This window comes from Ursus arctos, unplaced genomic scaffold (genome assembly GCF_023065955.2).
Source record: "Ursus arctos isolate Adak ecotype North America unplaced genomic scaffold, UrsArc2.0 scaffold_20, whole genome shotgun sequence".
Taxonomy (NCBI): domain Eukaryota; kingdom Metazoa; phylum Chordata; class Mammalia; order Carnivora; family Ursidae; genus Ursus; species Ursus arctos.
This window is the reverse complement of record NW_026622875.1, coordinates 19,626,800-19,644,687: the sequence shown is the minus strand read 5'-3', so window position 1 is coordinate 19,644,687 and position 17,888 is coordinate 19,626,800. Positions and strand designations below refer to the sequence as shown.

General features: G+C 37.3%; 1 protein-coding gene across 2 annotated transcripts in view; it reads right to left on the bottom strand.

The window, feature by feature from the left end:
• Positions 1 to 17,888, bottom strand: part of SLC9A9 (solute carrier family 9 member A9) — a 549,652-nt gene that overhangs the window by 517,046 nt on the left and 14,718 nt on the right. For both annotated transcript variants that reach the window (XM_026497205.4, XM_026497204.4), the window contains exon 2: positions 17,285 to 17,487. In XM_026497205.4, the coding sequence (XP_026352990.1) occupies positions 17,285 to 17,487 (203 nt within the window). The remainder of the gene's footprint in view (positions 1 to 17,284; positions 17,488 to 17,888) is intronic.

Genomic DNA, 17,888 nt, shown 5'->3' with positions numbered 1-17,888 from the left:
ATGTGACCGACTCTTGGTTTCAGCTCAAGTCAAGGTCTTGGGGTCATGGGATTGAGCCCTGTGTAGGGATCTGCACTTAGCAGAGCGTCTGCTTGAGATTTTGTCTCTCCCTCTCCCCCCTGACTTTCCCCCCTTTTGTGCACACACTCCTCTCAAATAAAATAATTAAAAACAAAAAAAGAAATGGACAGTGCAATAAAAAAAGTCTTTGTAAATAACAAACTACTTTGGAAGAGGGAATACACAGTCATTATAATTTAGGGAGGGCCAAAGTTCAGAGTCTGTCTTCCTCACTTATAGACTGGTACAGTTACCACCTGTCAATTAATCATAATAATAGGTGGGGTTTTTTTTTAAAGATTTTATTTATTTATTTGAGAGAGAGAGACAGAGATAGCAAGAAAGAGCACAAGTGGGGAGGAGAGGGTGAAGCAGACTCCCCACCAAGCAGGGAGCATGACATGGAGCTTGATCCCAGGACCCTGGTATCATGACCTGAGCAGAAGGCAGATGCTTAACTGACTGAGTGACCCAGGTGCCCAATAATAGTTAATAATAAAAATAACAACTGACATTTCCATAAAGCTGTTATAGTTTGAAAAGGTGCCTTCATATGTAGTTTCTTTTTTTTTTTTTCTTCCTTCACAACAATCCTCTAAAGTAAGTATTCTGAACACCCATTTTTATAGAGGTGAAACCAAGGTTCAGAGAGTTAAGTGACTTACCCAAAGTCACATACCTTGTAAGAAGCAAGACTTAGACTCAAACCCTACCTTCTAATTATAAGTCCATTGCTTTATTGATAATAATGTTAACAAAACTAATAGGTAATATACTTTGAACACTTACTATGGGTCAGGCACTATTCTTTCTTTTTTTTTTAATTGAAGTATAGTTGATAAACAATGCAACATTAGTTTCAGGCATACAACCAAGTGATTGGACAACTCTATACATTATGCTATGCTCACCACAAGTGTAGCTCCCTTCTGTCACCATACACCACTACTAGAATTTCATTGACTGTATTTCCTATGCCGTACCTTTCATCCCCATGACTTATCCATTCTCTAACTAGAAACCTGTACCTCACACTCCCTTTCACCCATTTTGCCCATCCTCCTACCCACCTCCCTTCTGGTAACCATCAGTTTGTTCACTGTATTTGTGGATCTGTTTCTATTTGTTTGTTCATTTGCTTTATTTTTTAGATTCCACATAAAAGTAGAATGTGGTATTTGTCTCTTTCTGTCTGACTTATTTCACTTAGCATAACACCCTCTAGGTCCATTCATGTTGCCATGAATGGAGAGATCTCACTCTTTTTAATGGCTGAGTAATATTCCATTCTCTCTCTATAGATACCGCATCTTCTTCAGTCATTCTTCTATCAATGAACACTTAGGTTGCTTCCATATCTTGGCTATTATAAATAATGCTGCAGTGAATACAAGGATGTACATATCTTTTTGAGTCAGTGTTTTTGTTTTCTTTGGGTAAGTGCCTGGTAACAGAATTATTGGATTATATGGTATTTCTGTTTTTAATTTTTTGAGGAACTTTCATACTATTTTCCACAGTGGTTGTACTAATTTACATTCCCACCAACAGTGTGTGAGGGTTCCTTTTTCTTCACATCCTAGTCAATACTTGCTATTTCTTGTCTTTTTGATTCTAGCCATTCTGGCAAGAATAAGGTGATATCTCCTGGTGGTTTTGATTTGCATTGCCCTGATGACTAGTGATGTTGAGCATCTTTTCATGTGTCTGTTGGCCATTTGTATGTTTTCTTTGGAAAAATATTTATTAGGTCTGCTGCCCATTTGTCAATGGGGTTATTTGAGGGTTTTTTGGTGTTGAGCTGTATGTTTTTATATATTTTGGATATGAACCACTTATCAGATATAGCATTTGCAAATATCTTCTTCGATTCAGTAGGTTGCTTTTTCATTTTGTTAATGGTTTCCTTCAATGTGCAAAAGATTTTTATTTTGGTGTAGGTTCCAATAGTTGATTTTTGTTTTTGTTTCCCCTGCCTGAAGAGACGTATCTAGAAAAACATTGCTAAGGCCAATATCAAAGAGATTAGTGCCTAAATTTTCTTCTAGTTTTATTGTTTAATCTCCCACTTAGGTCTTTAATCCATTTTGAGTTTATTTTGTATATAGTGTAAGAAAGTGGTCTAGTTTTGTTTTTTTGCAGGTAGCTGGCCAGTTTTCCCAGCACCATTTACTGAAGAGATTGTCTTCTTCATTGCATATTCTTGCCTACTTTATCATGGGTTAATTGACCGTTTAAGTGCAGATTTATTTATGGACTCTCTATTCTGTTCTGTTGATCTATATGTCTATTTTTGTGCTAGTATCACACTGTTTCAATTGTTATAAACTTGTAGTATATCTTGAAATCTGGAATTGTAATACCTCCAGCTTAGTTCTTCCTTCTCAAGATTGTTTTGACTATTCAGGATCTTTTGTGGTTCTATACACATTTTAGAATTTGTTCTAGTTCTGTGAAAATGCTATTGGCATTTTTTATAGGAATTGCACTGAATCTGTACATTACTTTGGTGACTATGGGCATTGTAACAGTGTTAATTCAGCCAATCCATGAGCATAGTATGTCTTTTTTGTTTGCATAGTATGTCATTTGTTTGCATCACCTTCAATTTCTTTCATCAATGTTCTATAATTTTCAGAGTACAGGTCTTTCACCTCCTTGGTTAAGTTTATTCTTGGATAATTTATTCTTTTTGGTGCAATTAGAAATGGGATTTTTTTCTTAATTTCTATTTCTGCTACTTCATTTTTAGTGTATAGAAATGTAACAGATTTCTATATATTAATTTTGTATCCTGCAACTTTACTGAATTCACTTATTACTTCTAATAGTTTTCTGGTGGAGTCTTAAGGGTTTTCTAAGTGTAGTATCATGTCATATGCAAATAGTGACAATTTTACTTCTTCCTTACCTATTTGGATGCCTTTTATTATTATTTTTTTCTTGTCTAACTGTTGGGGCTAGGACTTCCAGTACCCTATTGAATATAAGTGACAAGAGTAGACATCCTTGTCTTTTTCCTGATTTTAGAGGAAAATCTCCCCTTTTTCATCATTAAGTGTGATGTTAGCTGTGGCTCTGTCATACATGGCCTGTATTATGTTGAGGTATGTTCCCTCTAATCCCATTTTGTTGAGAATTTTTAATCATGAATCAATGTTGTACTTTGTCAAATGCTTTGTCTGCATCTATGGAAATATGATTTTTATCCGTTTTGCTAATGTGGTGTATCACCGTTGATTGATTTGCAAATATTAAACCATCTGTGCATTCCCAGAATAAATCCCACTTGATCATGGTGAATAATCCTTTTAATGTATTGTTGAATGCAGTTTGCTAATATTTTGTTGAGGATTTTGTATCTATGTTCATTAGGGATATCGGCCTATAGTTTTCTTCCTTCCTTCCTCCCTTCCTCCCTCCCTTCCTTCCTTCCTTCCTTTTTCCTTCCTTCCTTCCTTCCTTCCTTCCTTCCTTCCTTCCTTCCTTCCTTCCTTCTCTTTGTCTTTGTCTTTTTCTTTTTCTTTTTCTTTTTCTTTCTTTTTTGTAGTATCTTTAGCCAGGCACTATTCTAAGTGCTTTACATGTACTTTTGAATTTGAAATTCACAATGACCCTACAGAGTAGTTAGGATTATCCCATTTTATAAACAGGGAAATTGAAGCATAGGGACATTAATTATCTCACCTAAAATCACACACTGGTAAGTGGCATCTGAACCAAGTAATATGCTTGGTTTCAGGGACTACCCTCTTAACTACAATATTCCATCTACCATTCTCTTGGGTTCAGGTTACCCACTCCACTGCTGGATATGTCCTCATTAGCTGCAAATACATAAAGCCTACCTAGGTTTTCCAGATTGTTGCCATGGCACCTAGTCATTGATGGTCAGAGTCTGCTATGTTTCTGCATAAGATTCTTAATACATAAACTTACCTCTATTACCTTTGTGACTCTTTACTAAGGTATCCATTCATCCTGGTTTCACCAGAACAGTTGCAGGTAATGCCTGTTCTCCTGCCATAATTATTCATCGTGCCCCGCCCCCCTTCACTGTCAAGAGTTTCAGTTTGAAAGACAATTTATATGGTTTCCTACTCCTGATCCTAATGTCCAGATTCTTGGCCTTTTAACAAACTACACATAACTTGGATTGGCTGTTTATGGGCCTGCTCTTCATTGTGCTGGTTGCCTATTTCCCTCACTACCTGCGTCACTAACATGACAATGAAACTCCATTCTAAGACTCACTTGGTATCAGCAGGGGAAGGGAAAATAACAAGTGAGTGTGAAAAGGGCCTGGTATCCCATCTCAAGTATTCATTCCTCAATACCCAGATAAGAATTGCAAAAGGAAAAACATCCAACACAATTGAAAATTTATGCATCAAGACTGATTTTCCCCCCACTCTGGAATTGATCCTAGTCATGGCCACTCTTTATTTATAGGCAAAAGAAACTGTGCCTTTTAATCTTCAAAATGTACAGGAGCATTGTAGTCCCACAGAGTTTTCCTTTTTGCCTTACAATTTTTCTCAGTTTGCATAATCTTTACAGGCGTTAGCTTTGAAGTGTGTGTGCAGCTTCCCCATCACAAGACTTCACCAGGGAGCAACTGGCTTAGGGAAGCTGCACAGGGAAGAGCTGAACAGCAAGGACCACAGTCATAATAGATATGCTTGAGAAGGTATGGGGGGTGGGGAGGTGCCAGAAAGTAGACGCTAAACAGCTTGATTTAAAATTAAATTGATGTGTTATCAAATGGTGCATTCACCTTAAAAATGGTGCATTAAAAAACAACACTAAACTTCCTCCATCATGCTCACCTCAAACTTCATCCCAAAGAGGAAATCCATGCCCATCAAGGGCAGAAGTTTAGGAAGCAGACTAATATTTACAGCATGCCTAACACTAAACATAACTTTTTCTCATTTATTTTGAAAAGAAACCCTCAAAGTGGGTATCACTAATCTCTGTTTTATAGATTCTATAGATAAACAAAAATATGAGAAGTTAACTTGTCCAAGTCTCAATGCTGGAAGTGGCAGAGATAGGATTCAGCCTGTTGAGCTGCAAAACCACAACGGACTAAATATTTGTGTCTCCTCAAAATTCATATGTTGAAATTCAACGCCAAGGAGTTGGTATTAGGAGGTGGAACCTTCAGGAGGTGATTAGGTCATGAGGGTAGAACTTCTGTGAATGGGATTAATGCCCTTACAAAACAGATATAAGAGAGTTCTCTATTTCCACCATGGAAGGGCACAGTGGGAAGACAGCCATCTTGGTTTGTAAGGACACAGTGGGGAGACAGCCATCTATGAGCCAAGAAGATTGCCCTCACCAGACATAGAAACTGCTGATGCCTTAATCTTAGACTTTCCAGCCTTTAGAACTGTGAAAAGACATGTTTGTTGTTTAAGTCACCCAGGCTATTGCATTTTTGCCCAAACAGACTAAGATAAAAATCTGAACTTCCTTATATCACCTTGAAGGCAGTTAGAGTTTAAACTGAGAATATAAAGCTCAAATAGTAGAATTTTAGGACAGTCATCTTATGGGAAAGGACTTTTTGATGAGGTGAAAAATGAGGTGTTTGGATATTTCCAATTCTTCTAAAAATGGAATTATAAAGGAATATATTCAGTGGTGTGCTGGTAAACCATCTCTGTGGAGGAAAAAAAAAAAGTCCACAAGCCTTGATTTGACAATTTCTGTGGTGTAAATAAATACTCCTGCCATGGTCCACTTCAGCCTACTAATGTTTTAACAACTGGCTTACAAAATATCTCAATATTTAATAAATAATAAGTTCTCAAAGGCTAGGACAAGCCTACTCTAATACTTCACTATGTCATTTTATTCCAACTATATGTTAACTCATTATTTGGGTACTGTTCCTGAGCACAAAATCTATATAAGTTTCCCCAGCCTGTGGGAAGTATAGCAGACTAGGTAGGACATGCACCCCTCCCTGCAATTAAAAAATTTAAAAAAATAAATTAAAAAAATAAAATTTTAAAAAAACCTTCTTTGACTTAAGGATTATTTTGAGCTGATTAATTGAGAAACAGAAGAAGCTCTGAAGACATACTAGAAGATACCCTTTTGTAAGGAAAATTTACATTAAGGAAAATTCCATTTTTAAGGCAATTTCCTTCTTGGTACCAAGAAGAAAAGTATGACACTATTTCGTAAGAAACTTATCAATGGGGAAGGCATAGACTTAAATCTACATAACAACCTCACTCTTGTTTACAGTAATTTTCCTGGTCACCTTCCTAAAATTTGCCTTTCCACACCCTTCTTTCTTTGTTTTAGCTGAAAATGGTATTTAAGTCTGAATTCTAAGCCATCTTTTCACTAAGGTTCCTAGTCAAAAACCCAGCCAGGTAGAAAAAAAGACTTTTTTCTCCTCCCCTACAGGTGTCAGCGTGTTGCCTACTGGGAGTTTCCTTCAGTGAAGGCCTTGTTGCTCCTGCGGCTAGAAGTGCTATCAGCCCCTTCAGGGATTGCCAACATTGCAAAAAGCCACCTCACCCAAGTTCATCCCTTCTTCAGAGTAGGCCATATCCAAAGACAGAATGATTTGGTATTTTAGAGGCTAGGCCATCCCGGTCCAACTGGGCATAAGGCTGAAGAACTATTGGAAATCCAGAGCTTCCCAAGGGGTTAGATGAAATTTTTGTGCTTGCATCATGACTTAACTTCTCCCTTGGCCCACTCAACCTTCTTTCTTCTTTCAATCATAAGGTGTTGATCTCAAGGACACTTAACCATCCCACTCACTAAACTCCATCTCAGAGTCTACTTCCTTGGGAACCCAATATGCAATAGTCAGAAATAAAGGTGAAGAGCACCTAAACTTGAGGCAGAACTCTATAAATCAGACAGTGTCCAGTTAGTCTTACAATAAGAAGTGGATCTGAAAGGAGCAGCTGAGAGACCTCTAACTCAACATAGGCTTAAATAGGAACAGGAGACAAGTCATTTAAATGCACAGCTTCCTTATGGTTTCTACCTTTCTCGATGGTTTCCACCCCTCCTGTGCCGATGGACGTGGATCATGGCTTCAGACTATATAAGCTACTAATGAGCAGCTTCTTACAGACCTTAGGGAAAAAGCAGGAAAGGCAGTGGGATGGAAACTTATATAACTACTCACTGGAGGCCAGCAATGATAAGTGTGCACTCTTGCCACAGTTTAATGTTCTAAAAGGAACAAAGCAAAGGGAGAAAGAATTGAAAGATCCATTTTATCTACTCAGACTAAAAGTCTGATGGGAAATCTCTCTCCCTCCCTCCCACCCTCACTCCTGTTTGTTTTTCCTGTGCCCACTCTCCTTTTCTCTCTCTCCCTCCATCCCAGTTTGATTATTTGGAGATGAGACTTGTAGCCTTTCAACTGCCTGAGTAGCAACCAACCAACCAATGAGCCCTGGTTCTTCACTCTGAGAGGAAATCTGTGATAGATAGTTGGGTGTAAGATGGCCAGCAAGTAAGACAGTGCTGAGTAACAGTGAGAAGTAGCACCTGACAAGAGGAGAATGATACTTCATTATACCGTCCATTCACTTACCAGGATCCACAAAGCATCTACTATGTGCCAGGCATCCTGCCTTGAGCTGGAAATACAATATAACCATAGATGGACCTTGTCCCTGCTCTTCTGGAGTTTATAGTCTAGTGAGGAGATAGACATCAATGCAAACATTACAGATATAAATATTAACTTATAACTCAGCTAAGATACTAGTGAGAGAACAATAGGTGGAACTATGAAAAAAAAAAGAACCTGATACTGGTGTATAACAAGCCACTTGGGTATACTGGTGTATGGAGCCACTTGGGGTGAAGACTAGTGTTTCCACAAAACTAATTAACCCTTAAGAACATCCTTATCTCAGGCCAAGAGCCCAAGTATATACTGGCACTGCTGAGACTCAGAATATGGTATTTAAGATTTCAGAAAACATGGGGCGCCTGGGTGGCACAGCGGTTAAGCGTCTGCCTTTGGATCAGGGCGTGATCCCGGCGTTATGGGATCGAGCCCCACATCAGGCTCTTCCACTATGAGTCTGCTTCTTCCTCTCCCACTCCCCCTGCTTGTGTTCCCTCTCTCGCTGGCTGTCTCTATCTCTGTCAAATAAATAAATAAATAAAATCTTTAAAAAAAAAAAGATTTCAGAAAACAGAAGAATTTTTAAAGAGAGATATCTAAAACAGTTAAAATAAAAATAATATTTTAATAAAATATGACCTGCTCTATTGGTCTCTAAGTTGAGGTGTGCATATGATAGGGAGTGAACAAGATGATCCACTTGGGTGTGCAAAGAACTTTTCATATTTAATTTTTATCTCACCCTTTTTAAAATTCTAATTTGATACTGCTTTATAACATACATAATATATTGGCATAGGAGTAATGTTCATAATATATTAGTATTTGCATTTCATTTGTAAGTAAATAGGCATATATTAGATACATACACTCAAAAGTGTTTTACTGATGGGGTATATAATCAAAAGTTTGGAAATCAGTGTTTTAAAGTACTTAGCAATTTGCTGGTACATAGTAATAATAATAAATATTTACCAAGAACTTACTACATATCTGGCATATTAGCCCTTTATATGAATAATTTCATTTAGGCCTCATAATAATCTTTTTTTAAAAGATTTTATTTATTTACTTGAAAGAGAGGGAGTGAGAGAGAGCATGAGCAGGGGTAGGGGCAGAGGGAGAAGGAGAAGCAGGCTCCCCGCTGAGCAGGGAGTCCCAATCCAGGTATTCTGACTGTGGAGTGGGGCTTTAAGCATGATCTTGTTCTGCCTTATATACACCAGATTTCTACCACATATATGTTCAAAAGAATAATATCTTGGGGTTTGGGGGAAGTTACTTAGAAGGAATATTTTGGGGATAACATATAATAAATACATGGTTTATTAATAAGTACAGAAAGCAGTATCAAATAAGGTATGAGTCATACTTTTTAAAGATCATCCTCTTTATGGAGGATACTTCATCATGATCTTGAACTGAGTAGGGTAGGGAAGTGGAGAGAATAGCTTCAAAGCCCCCAGATACCCACTACTCCCCAAAACAGCTGTGAAAACCTGTCCTTTGATACCTAAGTGGGTGGCAGCTACTCTGCATCACAAAGCACTGGTCTATGGTGTGTTCTGCAATGCCGGCTCCCATAGTTCCTAAGAGATGTGTCTGTCTACCACTGTCAGTCACTTCTGGGACTAGGCAAGTGGATGGTCAGATGGACGAAACCCTGGGTTTCTATACATGACCAAGGCTGCAACAGCCCAAGAACCACCATCATGTTCTTGGTGACCTAACATGGTCTAAGACCAGGCAATAGTCAGAAGGCAGGGGTGACTGGGAGATGAGTGGGAATGCCAGTTGTTTCTTCCCATTGTGGTCTGGGATATTTTCTAGGGCTTGAAGCCAGAAATGTGAAAAGCTATTCCCTTCTAGCCATTCCCCTCTTACTAAATTTTGTCATGTTAGAAAGAGTACTAACCCCAGTGAGTATTAAACATACTCAGACACTTTCACATGACTTCTTTCTTTTCCCAACCGAGAGTGAGTATGAGACTTTGTGCTCAAATCACATGGCACTCCAAGAGCCCTTTGTCACCAACAGTTTATATGTTGTCACCAACATATAAACAAACTGAGTATTAAACATACTCAGACACTTTCACATGACTCCTTTCTTTTCCCAACCAAGAGTGAGTATGAGACTTTCTGCTCAAATCACATGGCACTCCAAGAGTCCTTTGTCACCAACAGTCCTTACATTATTTTGAGTAGCTAGGGTTTTTGTTAAGAGATAAAATTGGACAGCTAGTTGGAACACAATTCCTGCCCTCAAATAAATGTTCCAGTGGTTAGTTTCCTTAGATCTTACATCCTGAGTGATGATTTGTAAAGAAGAAAAAGTCTTCTATCTAGAGGTCAGAAGAGTTTCTGAGTGCCATGTCCATAGCCCTGTATCTGAAAGTCAAGCTACATTCTAGGTGGCAAGGGCTTAACCCAAACTCTCCCAAACATATCTGAAAAGGGAATGCTGTCTACGGTAATTCTTAATCCTGCAGTTTGGGGTGCTCCCAGTTACAGTCAAAGTATAGTAGAACAACTCCTTGGTGCTGGGCTGTGCATTGAAGGCAAGCCTGCAAAATAGGCTAGAATATCATGTAGAGCCTGCCAGGCTGCCTGTTAATTCAGCATTTTGTGCATTTTAACTCCCATTCCAAGTCAATGTCTCTTCATCTCCTCTACTCTTATCTACCATAACAAATAGAATTTTTCCAGGATTTTTGGTATAGACAAAATGATCTTGAATATTGATGAAAAATATAGCAAAGATCTGGCAAGGGAAAAAGAATGACTTACAGAAAGCAAAGACATCTAATGTTATTTTATTTTGCTCCCTGCTTTGAAATTCCCTTCTTCTACATCTGCATGGCTCACTCCCAACTTCATTCAGATCTCAGCTCCAACTTCACCTCCTCAGTGATGCCTTTCCTCAGAATATACCTAAATATACTTTGCTCCTCATCCTCTCATTTTGCTAACTTTTCTTCACAGCATACGTCTCTACCTGACATTACATATAAATGACTGTGCTAAACTGTCCCTTGTCTATCTCTACCCTAGAATCTAAGCTGCATGAGAAGGACTTTGTTTTGTTCACTACCGTCCTTGCAGCACCTAAAACAAGTGCCTGGCATAGGATGAATGCCCAATAAATAAATATTTGTTGAATGACTAAATGAATGAAGAAAATAAATTCAATGACTAAATTATAACCAAATGGAACCAATCATCAGAGAAATGTAAATCAAAGCTACGAGATATCACTTCCCACCTGTTAGAATGACTATTATTTAAAAAAACAAGATATAAGTGTTGGCGAGGATGTGAAGAAAAAGCAATCCTCATGCATTGTTGGTGGGAATGTAAACTGATGCACCCACTGTGGCCAAAAATACGGAATTTCCTCAAAAAATTAAAATTAGAGTTACCATATGATCCAATAATCTCACTTCTGGGTATATAGCCAAAGGAGTTGAAATTAACATCTCCACAAGATATCTGCCCTTTCATGTTCATTACAACATTATTTATAATATTAGTATTTACACTTATTTACATTATTTACAATAACAAAGATACGAAAACAAACTAAGTGTCCATCAATGAATGCATGGATGAAGAAATGTGATGAGCGCACACACACACACACACACACACACACACACACACACACACATATACAGATATTATTCAGCTAAAAAAAGAAGGAAATCCTGCTATTTGTGACAACATGAATTGACCTTGAGAACATTATGCTAAGTGAAATAAGGTAAAAAAGACAAATACTGTAAGATCTCACTTATGCCAAATCTGAAAAAATGAACTCGGAAATAGAGAACAGACTGGTGGTTGCCAGAGGTGAGAGGTGAAGGGTGGGGGAAATGGGTGAATGTGGTCACAAGATACAAACTGGCAGTTATAAGATAAATAAGTCCCAGGGATGTAATGTACAGCATGGTGACTATATTTCATAATATTATACTGTATATGTGAAAGTTTCTAAAAGTAGATCTTAAAAGTTTTTATCACAAGAAAAAAGTATGTGAGATAATGGATGGTAACTAAACTTATTGTGGTAATCATTTCACAATACATACATATATCGAATCATTATGTTGTACACCCTAAACTAATACAAACTTATATGTTGATTATATCTCAATAAAACTAGAAAAAATAAAAATTAATTAAATAAAAATACCTTCACAGGGGAGAAAAAAGGCAAAAACAGCCCAAATGGAATACTTAGAGTCTTGAGACATTTTGAAATCATTTCTCAGGCCAAATTTTTTAAAAGAAAGTTGGATAAATGTTGAAAAAAACACCTAAGATGGAAAAAAAAATTGTAAGTTTCTTCAGTAACAATAGTAAGATTTAGGATGAAAGTAGCTAAGTCTATTCAAACAGCCTATCCCATTCACTGCCAAGTTTGAGATTCCCCCAGGTCCCTGTTGTATGATCTAAGACTTGTCACAATAGAGAAACATAGGTCATGAATCCCTGTTCTCTATAGAATAGAGGAATAATTGATAATATTCTACAAATGTTTTTCGAGACCCAAAGTGCTGATCTATTGTGATGCTTGCTTCTCTCACTGTGCTGAGAGCAATTTTAGAGGAGGTTTCTTTCCTGTCTTATTCTTCCCAAAAGTATCCTAGCATTAACTGGACATATTTATCTCATGGTCCAGTGACTCTGATCAAGCAGTTCCTGTTACCAGAAGAGCTTGGCCCTCTGGCCTCTGAAACCAGAATAATCAAGCAAAGGGAAAGACTGGAAAGAACGAAAATAGTTTGCAAATAAATACATAAGAATTAAGACTCTGAACTACAAAAGTCTAAATTACCATTAGAAGAAGTTGGACAGTGAGAATAAATTAAGACACTGAGGTTTTAATGCTATAAATACAAAATATTTATAAAAGTCACATGATTAGCTGTTGCTATAAAGGCTTTCTTAAAATATCTCTAAAATATAAAGTATTACCAACACAATTGATAATAGCCTCAGTGTGACCTATGTGCAGCCTAGCAATACTCTTTATTGAAACAGCAGACAGGTCTGATTACTCAGCGCGGTAACTTACTCCAAAATAACTTCCCTGACCAAATGATAGTGTCACTTGTCACACAGGAAGTGAAGACTTGGCATAATTTTCACTGGGTAGTTTCCTTTGACTTTTCACATTACAGTCAAGTGATTTATGAACGATAGGAAGTATAAATTTAACTGTGCTGACAACTCTTTGGAAGTGGACTAGATCTGCAAGACCTTTCCAGCCAAATGGCCTGCTGACTCTTCCAACTCAATATCGTAAAAACAATGTGTTAAATCAATAATAGATAAATTAGTGATGAGATTAGATTGATTTATTCATTCATCAATCTTAAACTAATTGTGATTTTCCCCTAACCAGCTCCTTCCCCTAACTTCTAACTTCCCCATTTCTGCCCTACCAGCTCTGTGAACCTACAAGACCTGGTATCAGAGTAAGTCACTCTCCCTTCTCATGCCCAATAAGTCCAAATTCTACAGCATCTTCTTTCCTTGCTTCTTTTCCATTTGCCCCTTGGTTACCATCCAAGGTTAGGCCTCAATTGTCTGCTTGCTTTCACTCTCTACCCTCTACACAGCAGGCAAAATATCCCTTTGCTTTTGTCAACAAAACACACTTTCACTGACAAATAGAGTGTGCATTATTCAACCTGGCATTCAAGGCCTTCTGTAATCAAGTTTTGCCCTTATTTCTAGCCCTATGTTTCATTCGTTTTCCATACTTCAACAAATTGGAAATGTTTTTCTTTCTTGGAATATTCTCTACCCCTTTTTTCCACTTCCCTATCATGTTTTTGCCTTTGCTTATAATGACTTCCACCTCCACACATTATATATGTCATCACTACCAGAGTCAATCGACTATCTTTCTTTGAAATCTTTCCTATCACCCTAATAAAATAATTGTCCTTCCTGAGTGCCTGTGGTACTTGTCCCCCCTCCCTTAGTACCAGCTTTGTGGTGTATTTACTCATTTATTTATTTGTTGTGTTTTCCTGATTCATTATTAAACTCCTTGAGACAATTACTTCAGAACTGAAACTGATGGGACTCACTCAATTCATTTGTGTTGAAAGAACGAATGAATGAGTGATGGAGAATCACCTGCTCTTCAAAAGCAAGTTTTAAACTTCCTACTGATATGAAATTCAGAAATTCTTAGCAGACATTTTGGTGTTCCTAGATAGTACATAACAAATTAATGTAAAGCCATCATGTAACAGAATATAGGCCCACTCAGCTAAAACTAATTAAACATATCTTGGGTCCACAGAACGACTGATGGTGTTGGAAACATTAATTAAATACAAAGCAATACGATCTAGTTTTATTTTCCCAGAAGCTTGCTTTGAGATCATCGAATGTTCATAATGTATAGGAAAATATTATTTTCATTAATCTTTAAGTAAAAATATTTTTTTCTTTTCTACACTTCCATATGTATTGAGCATAACTGAAACAAGCTTGGCAGATGGTAACTTATAGTCTCACAATCTATGTGATATAATATAGAACTGAATTATATACAGGTATATATAATATATTGATCTTTTCTCCCCAACAAATGTTAAATGAATGAAAAAACCCACATATTTCCTTAATCCCTGGCATTTATTAAGCATTTAAACATTATCTTGTAGCAGCAACGATAACATTGGTGTTGGAGGTAGTGCAGTGGTGATGGTACTGGTGGTGGTAGAAGTGGCAGAGGTAAGAATAGCAGAGACAGTAATAGCAGTGCAATGTAAAGGGTCTCGTGGGAGCCGGACTCATGAGATACATCATCTCATTTAAATAGTAAAACAACCCTACAAAATAGTTCTAATCCCTCTACTTCACAAATAAGAAACTTGGACTTCAAGGAACTTACTAATGATATAGAGAAGATTTATCTGGTCCTGAATTTATTTCCCATTTCACTGTTACCTCCTTATAAGGCATCCAATGAATGAACCCTTTTTTGGAATTCTTTTGCATCTGACATAGATTGGTTAAATAATTGATTGATATGAATAGCTGAGTGCAGTGGAGAATTCCCAATAAGAAAGACAGACTATGGGTTTTTTATTTTTTGCAGACTAACTAGGCACCCCCCCCTCCAACACTGACATATAAGACACAAATGTGCAATAAAATATACTCTGGACATTTATAACAAGATCCTTTCCACTTAAAGTCATCTAATATGGTTAAGTGTACCAGTGAATGCCTCTTTCTCCACCAGCAATGAGGGAAGGATTTACTCTGGGTACTGAGTTGCCTATTGCCAACCTCAGATGCCTGGAGGGACAAATCCTAATTATGACAAATGAGTCACATGATTTAGACATTAATCTAGAAAATACTTGAGACATTCAAGGTCAGTTAAACTTTTTATGTATAGAATTCATAATTTACTGAGTGAAAAAAACAAGAAGGCCCCAGCAACTTGGATATTTTCTCTAACTCTTGCCTTAGTTTTTCAAAGTAAACGCTGGAGTTTGGCTGCTGGTAAAGGAATCAATATGTCAATAACATAATAACAAAATTTCTGATCAATTACTGGCAATCCTGCTAGGAAAAAAATTGCTATAGTAATAGAGATAATTTTCAGCATCTTTGGGGGTCAACCTGTTCGGTGAAGTAGTGTTGCTTAGAAATGCAGATAAAAATAAGTAAGAGAGTGAAGAGGTAAATAAATACTTTAAAAATAAATACTAAATTTATGTCCAGGTGCTAACCAGAGGTAAAACTGAAGAGTATGTTTTGATTAAAATCCTATGCTGCCAACAAAGTCATTTAAAAATTATTTATTTCAAGGTATAATTTTCTATTACCCATGTGCACATACAACAGAAAGAATCATGTGGAAGAAATCATCCAAAACAGCAGAAGATCTAGAAGTTGCTTCTATTTATTTCAGAAACACATTATTTAATTTGCTTTTCACATGTTTCAATTCACTTTCCTAAGTCTGATTTAGGCTAATATTATAATTAGTTTGACTTTCTTGAGCCTTCATCAAGTGCTAGAAGGAAGTTAATCTAGAAATGTGCTAGTGGACGATATCGTGGAAAAAAAAAACATTAAAAATTATCAGTCTTGAATGAGGAAAAATGACAGACCAAGTATCTCACCTCCTACCCCAAAACTCTCAAAATGGAAACAAATATCTATATATTAAAAGAAAACTAAATCTGTGTGAGTGAAAGTGCTAAAACAAACTTCCCTAATATCAAGGAAGCTCTCAAGTCCGACTCAAAATGTTCTGGAATGAGTCACATAAGATCCTGGTTCTTACATGTACTTGTATTGTTAAACACAAATTCACTTATTCCTTATTCCACGGACTGATCAGCATGCATAACACAATATAATAGGTAATCTTGGGGTACCTGGGTAGACCAGTCAGTTAAACATTGGACTCTTGGTTTTGGCTCAAGTCCTGATCTCAGAGGTGTGGCATTCAGGCCCCCATCCCATCAGTCATCTGCTCCGCGTGGAGTCTGCTTAAGACTCTCTCTCCCTTGGGACACCTGGGTGGCTCAGTCAGTTAGGCATCTGCCTTTGGTTCAGGTCATGATCCCAGGGTCCTGGGATTGAGTCCTGCATCAGGCTCCTTGCTCAGCAGAGAGCCTGCTTCTCCCTCTGCGTGCCACTCCCCTGTTTGTGCATTCTTTCTTTCTTTCTGATAAATAAATTAAAATCTTAAAAAAAAAAAAAGACTCTCTCTCCCTCTCCCTTTGCCCCACCCCCTTCTCTCTCTCTCAAAGTAAAATAAATAAATCTTAAAAAAAAAAAAGAGAGATAATCTTTTCTGTTTTCTGACCCAGAGTCCTAAGAGCAGAAGGAAACTCCCTTCCAATAACTGAAACAGTTCACTAAATTTGCAAAAATAAAACCATTTTTAAAAGATGGGTCACTTCACAATTTTTGTTTTTTCCTACCTAAGATTTCCTAACTAAACTGGTGGAGTAAAGATCTCTTGAGATTGACTGTGTGTCAGTGTATTTATAAACAGCCAAGTGGCCAGTGATTTGTGTTGGCAGCCAAAAGCCAGTCATCCTAAAACAAGGTTTACACATGCAAATTTTTTCACTCCCCTCTATATTCCTTTTGACTTAAGGGAGATTTGATCTGAGTAGCCAGCTGGCAATATATACAATGGCACTTAGAACACATGTGTAAAAACTTGAAACAAGTAGGGACACTTGGGTGGCTCAGTTGGTTTAAGTGTCTGACTCCTGATTTCGGCTCAGGTCATGTTCTCAGGATCATGAAATTGAGACCCAAGTCAGGCTCTGTCGTGGGCGCAGAGTCTACTTAAGATTCTGTCTCTCTCTCTCTCTCTGTCTCTCCCTCTCCCTCTGCCCTCCCCCACTCACTCTCTCTCTCTTAAAACAAACAAACAAACTTGAAACAAGTATCATGAATTACCAACAACTTAGTTGACTAAGGAGTCAACTAAATTGGCCCAATAGTGTGGTGTTTAAAAAGGACAAATGTGTTAATATATTACATATGATGGCTCAATTATTTAAAGAAAAATATATGACCAGATGGAATCCTTACCTTTTCAAGTATAGCATTGCCTTGGTGAGGATTGATGTTATGCTGGCTTATTTCTCTTTTGTATTTATATTCATAAACTTGGTCAGTGATATTAATCAGCAGAGTTGATGGACTGAAGGTCAGTTTTCCACAATCATACACAGTTCCACTTTCAATATCTGTTGGTGCTGTAGCATATCGTAAGATTAATCCCATTATGAGGCCTAGAATAAAGAATAAACAGTTGCATTGGAGGAACTGAATCTAAAATGTTCACTATTGGATGCTTTTAAATATATGATTTTGAACTTGTAGAAGTGGCAAGAGAAAAGGTTATGTCATCACTTGGCTTAAAAAATTGTTCACTCTTAGAAAATTGTTCACTCTTCTATAGATACCAGTTCAATAAATTGCATTAAGGTATTTGTGGTGTGGACACAATTGCTTGAATATCCAGCACATATTCCCCTGTTTTTCCTTCCTAATGGAGCCACAAATTTTGGAGAGAAAAGCTACCCACTTCTTCTACTCAACCAAGTGCTTCAAGAAAACCTCTGCTCTTTAATAGATACTGAGTAATCTAATCAGTCAGGAGATCAAATTTCTCAGAAAGTTTTGGTCCACA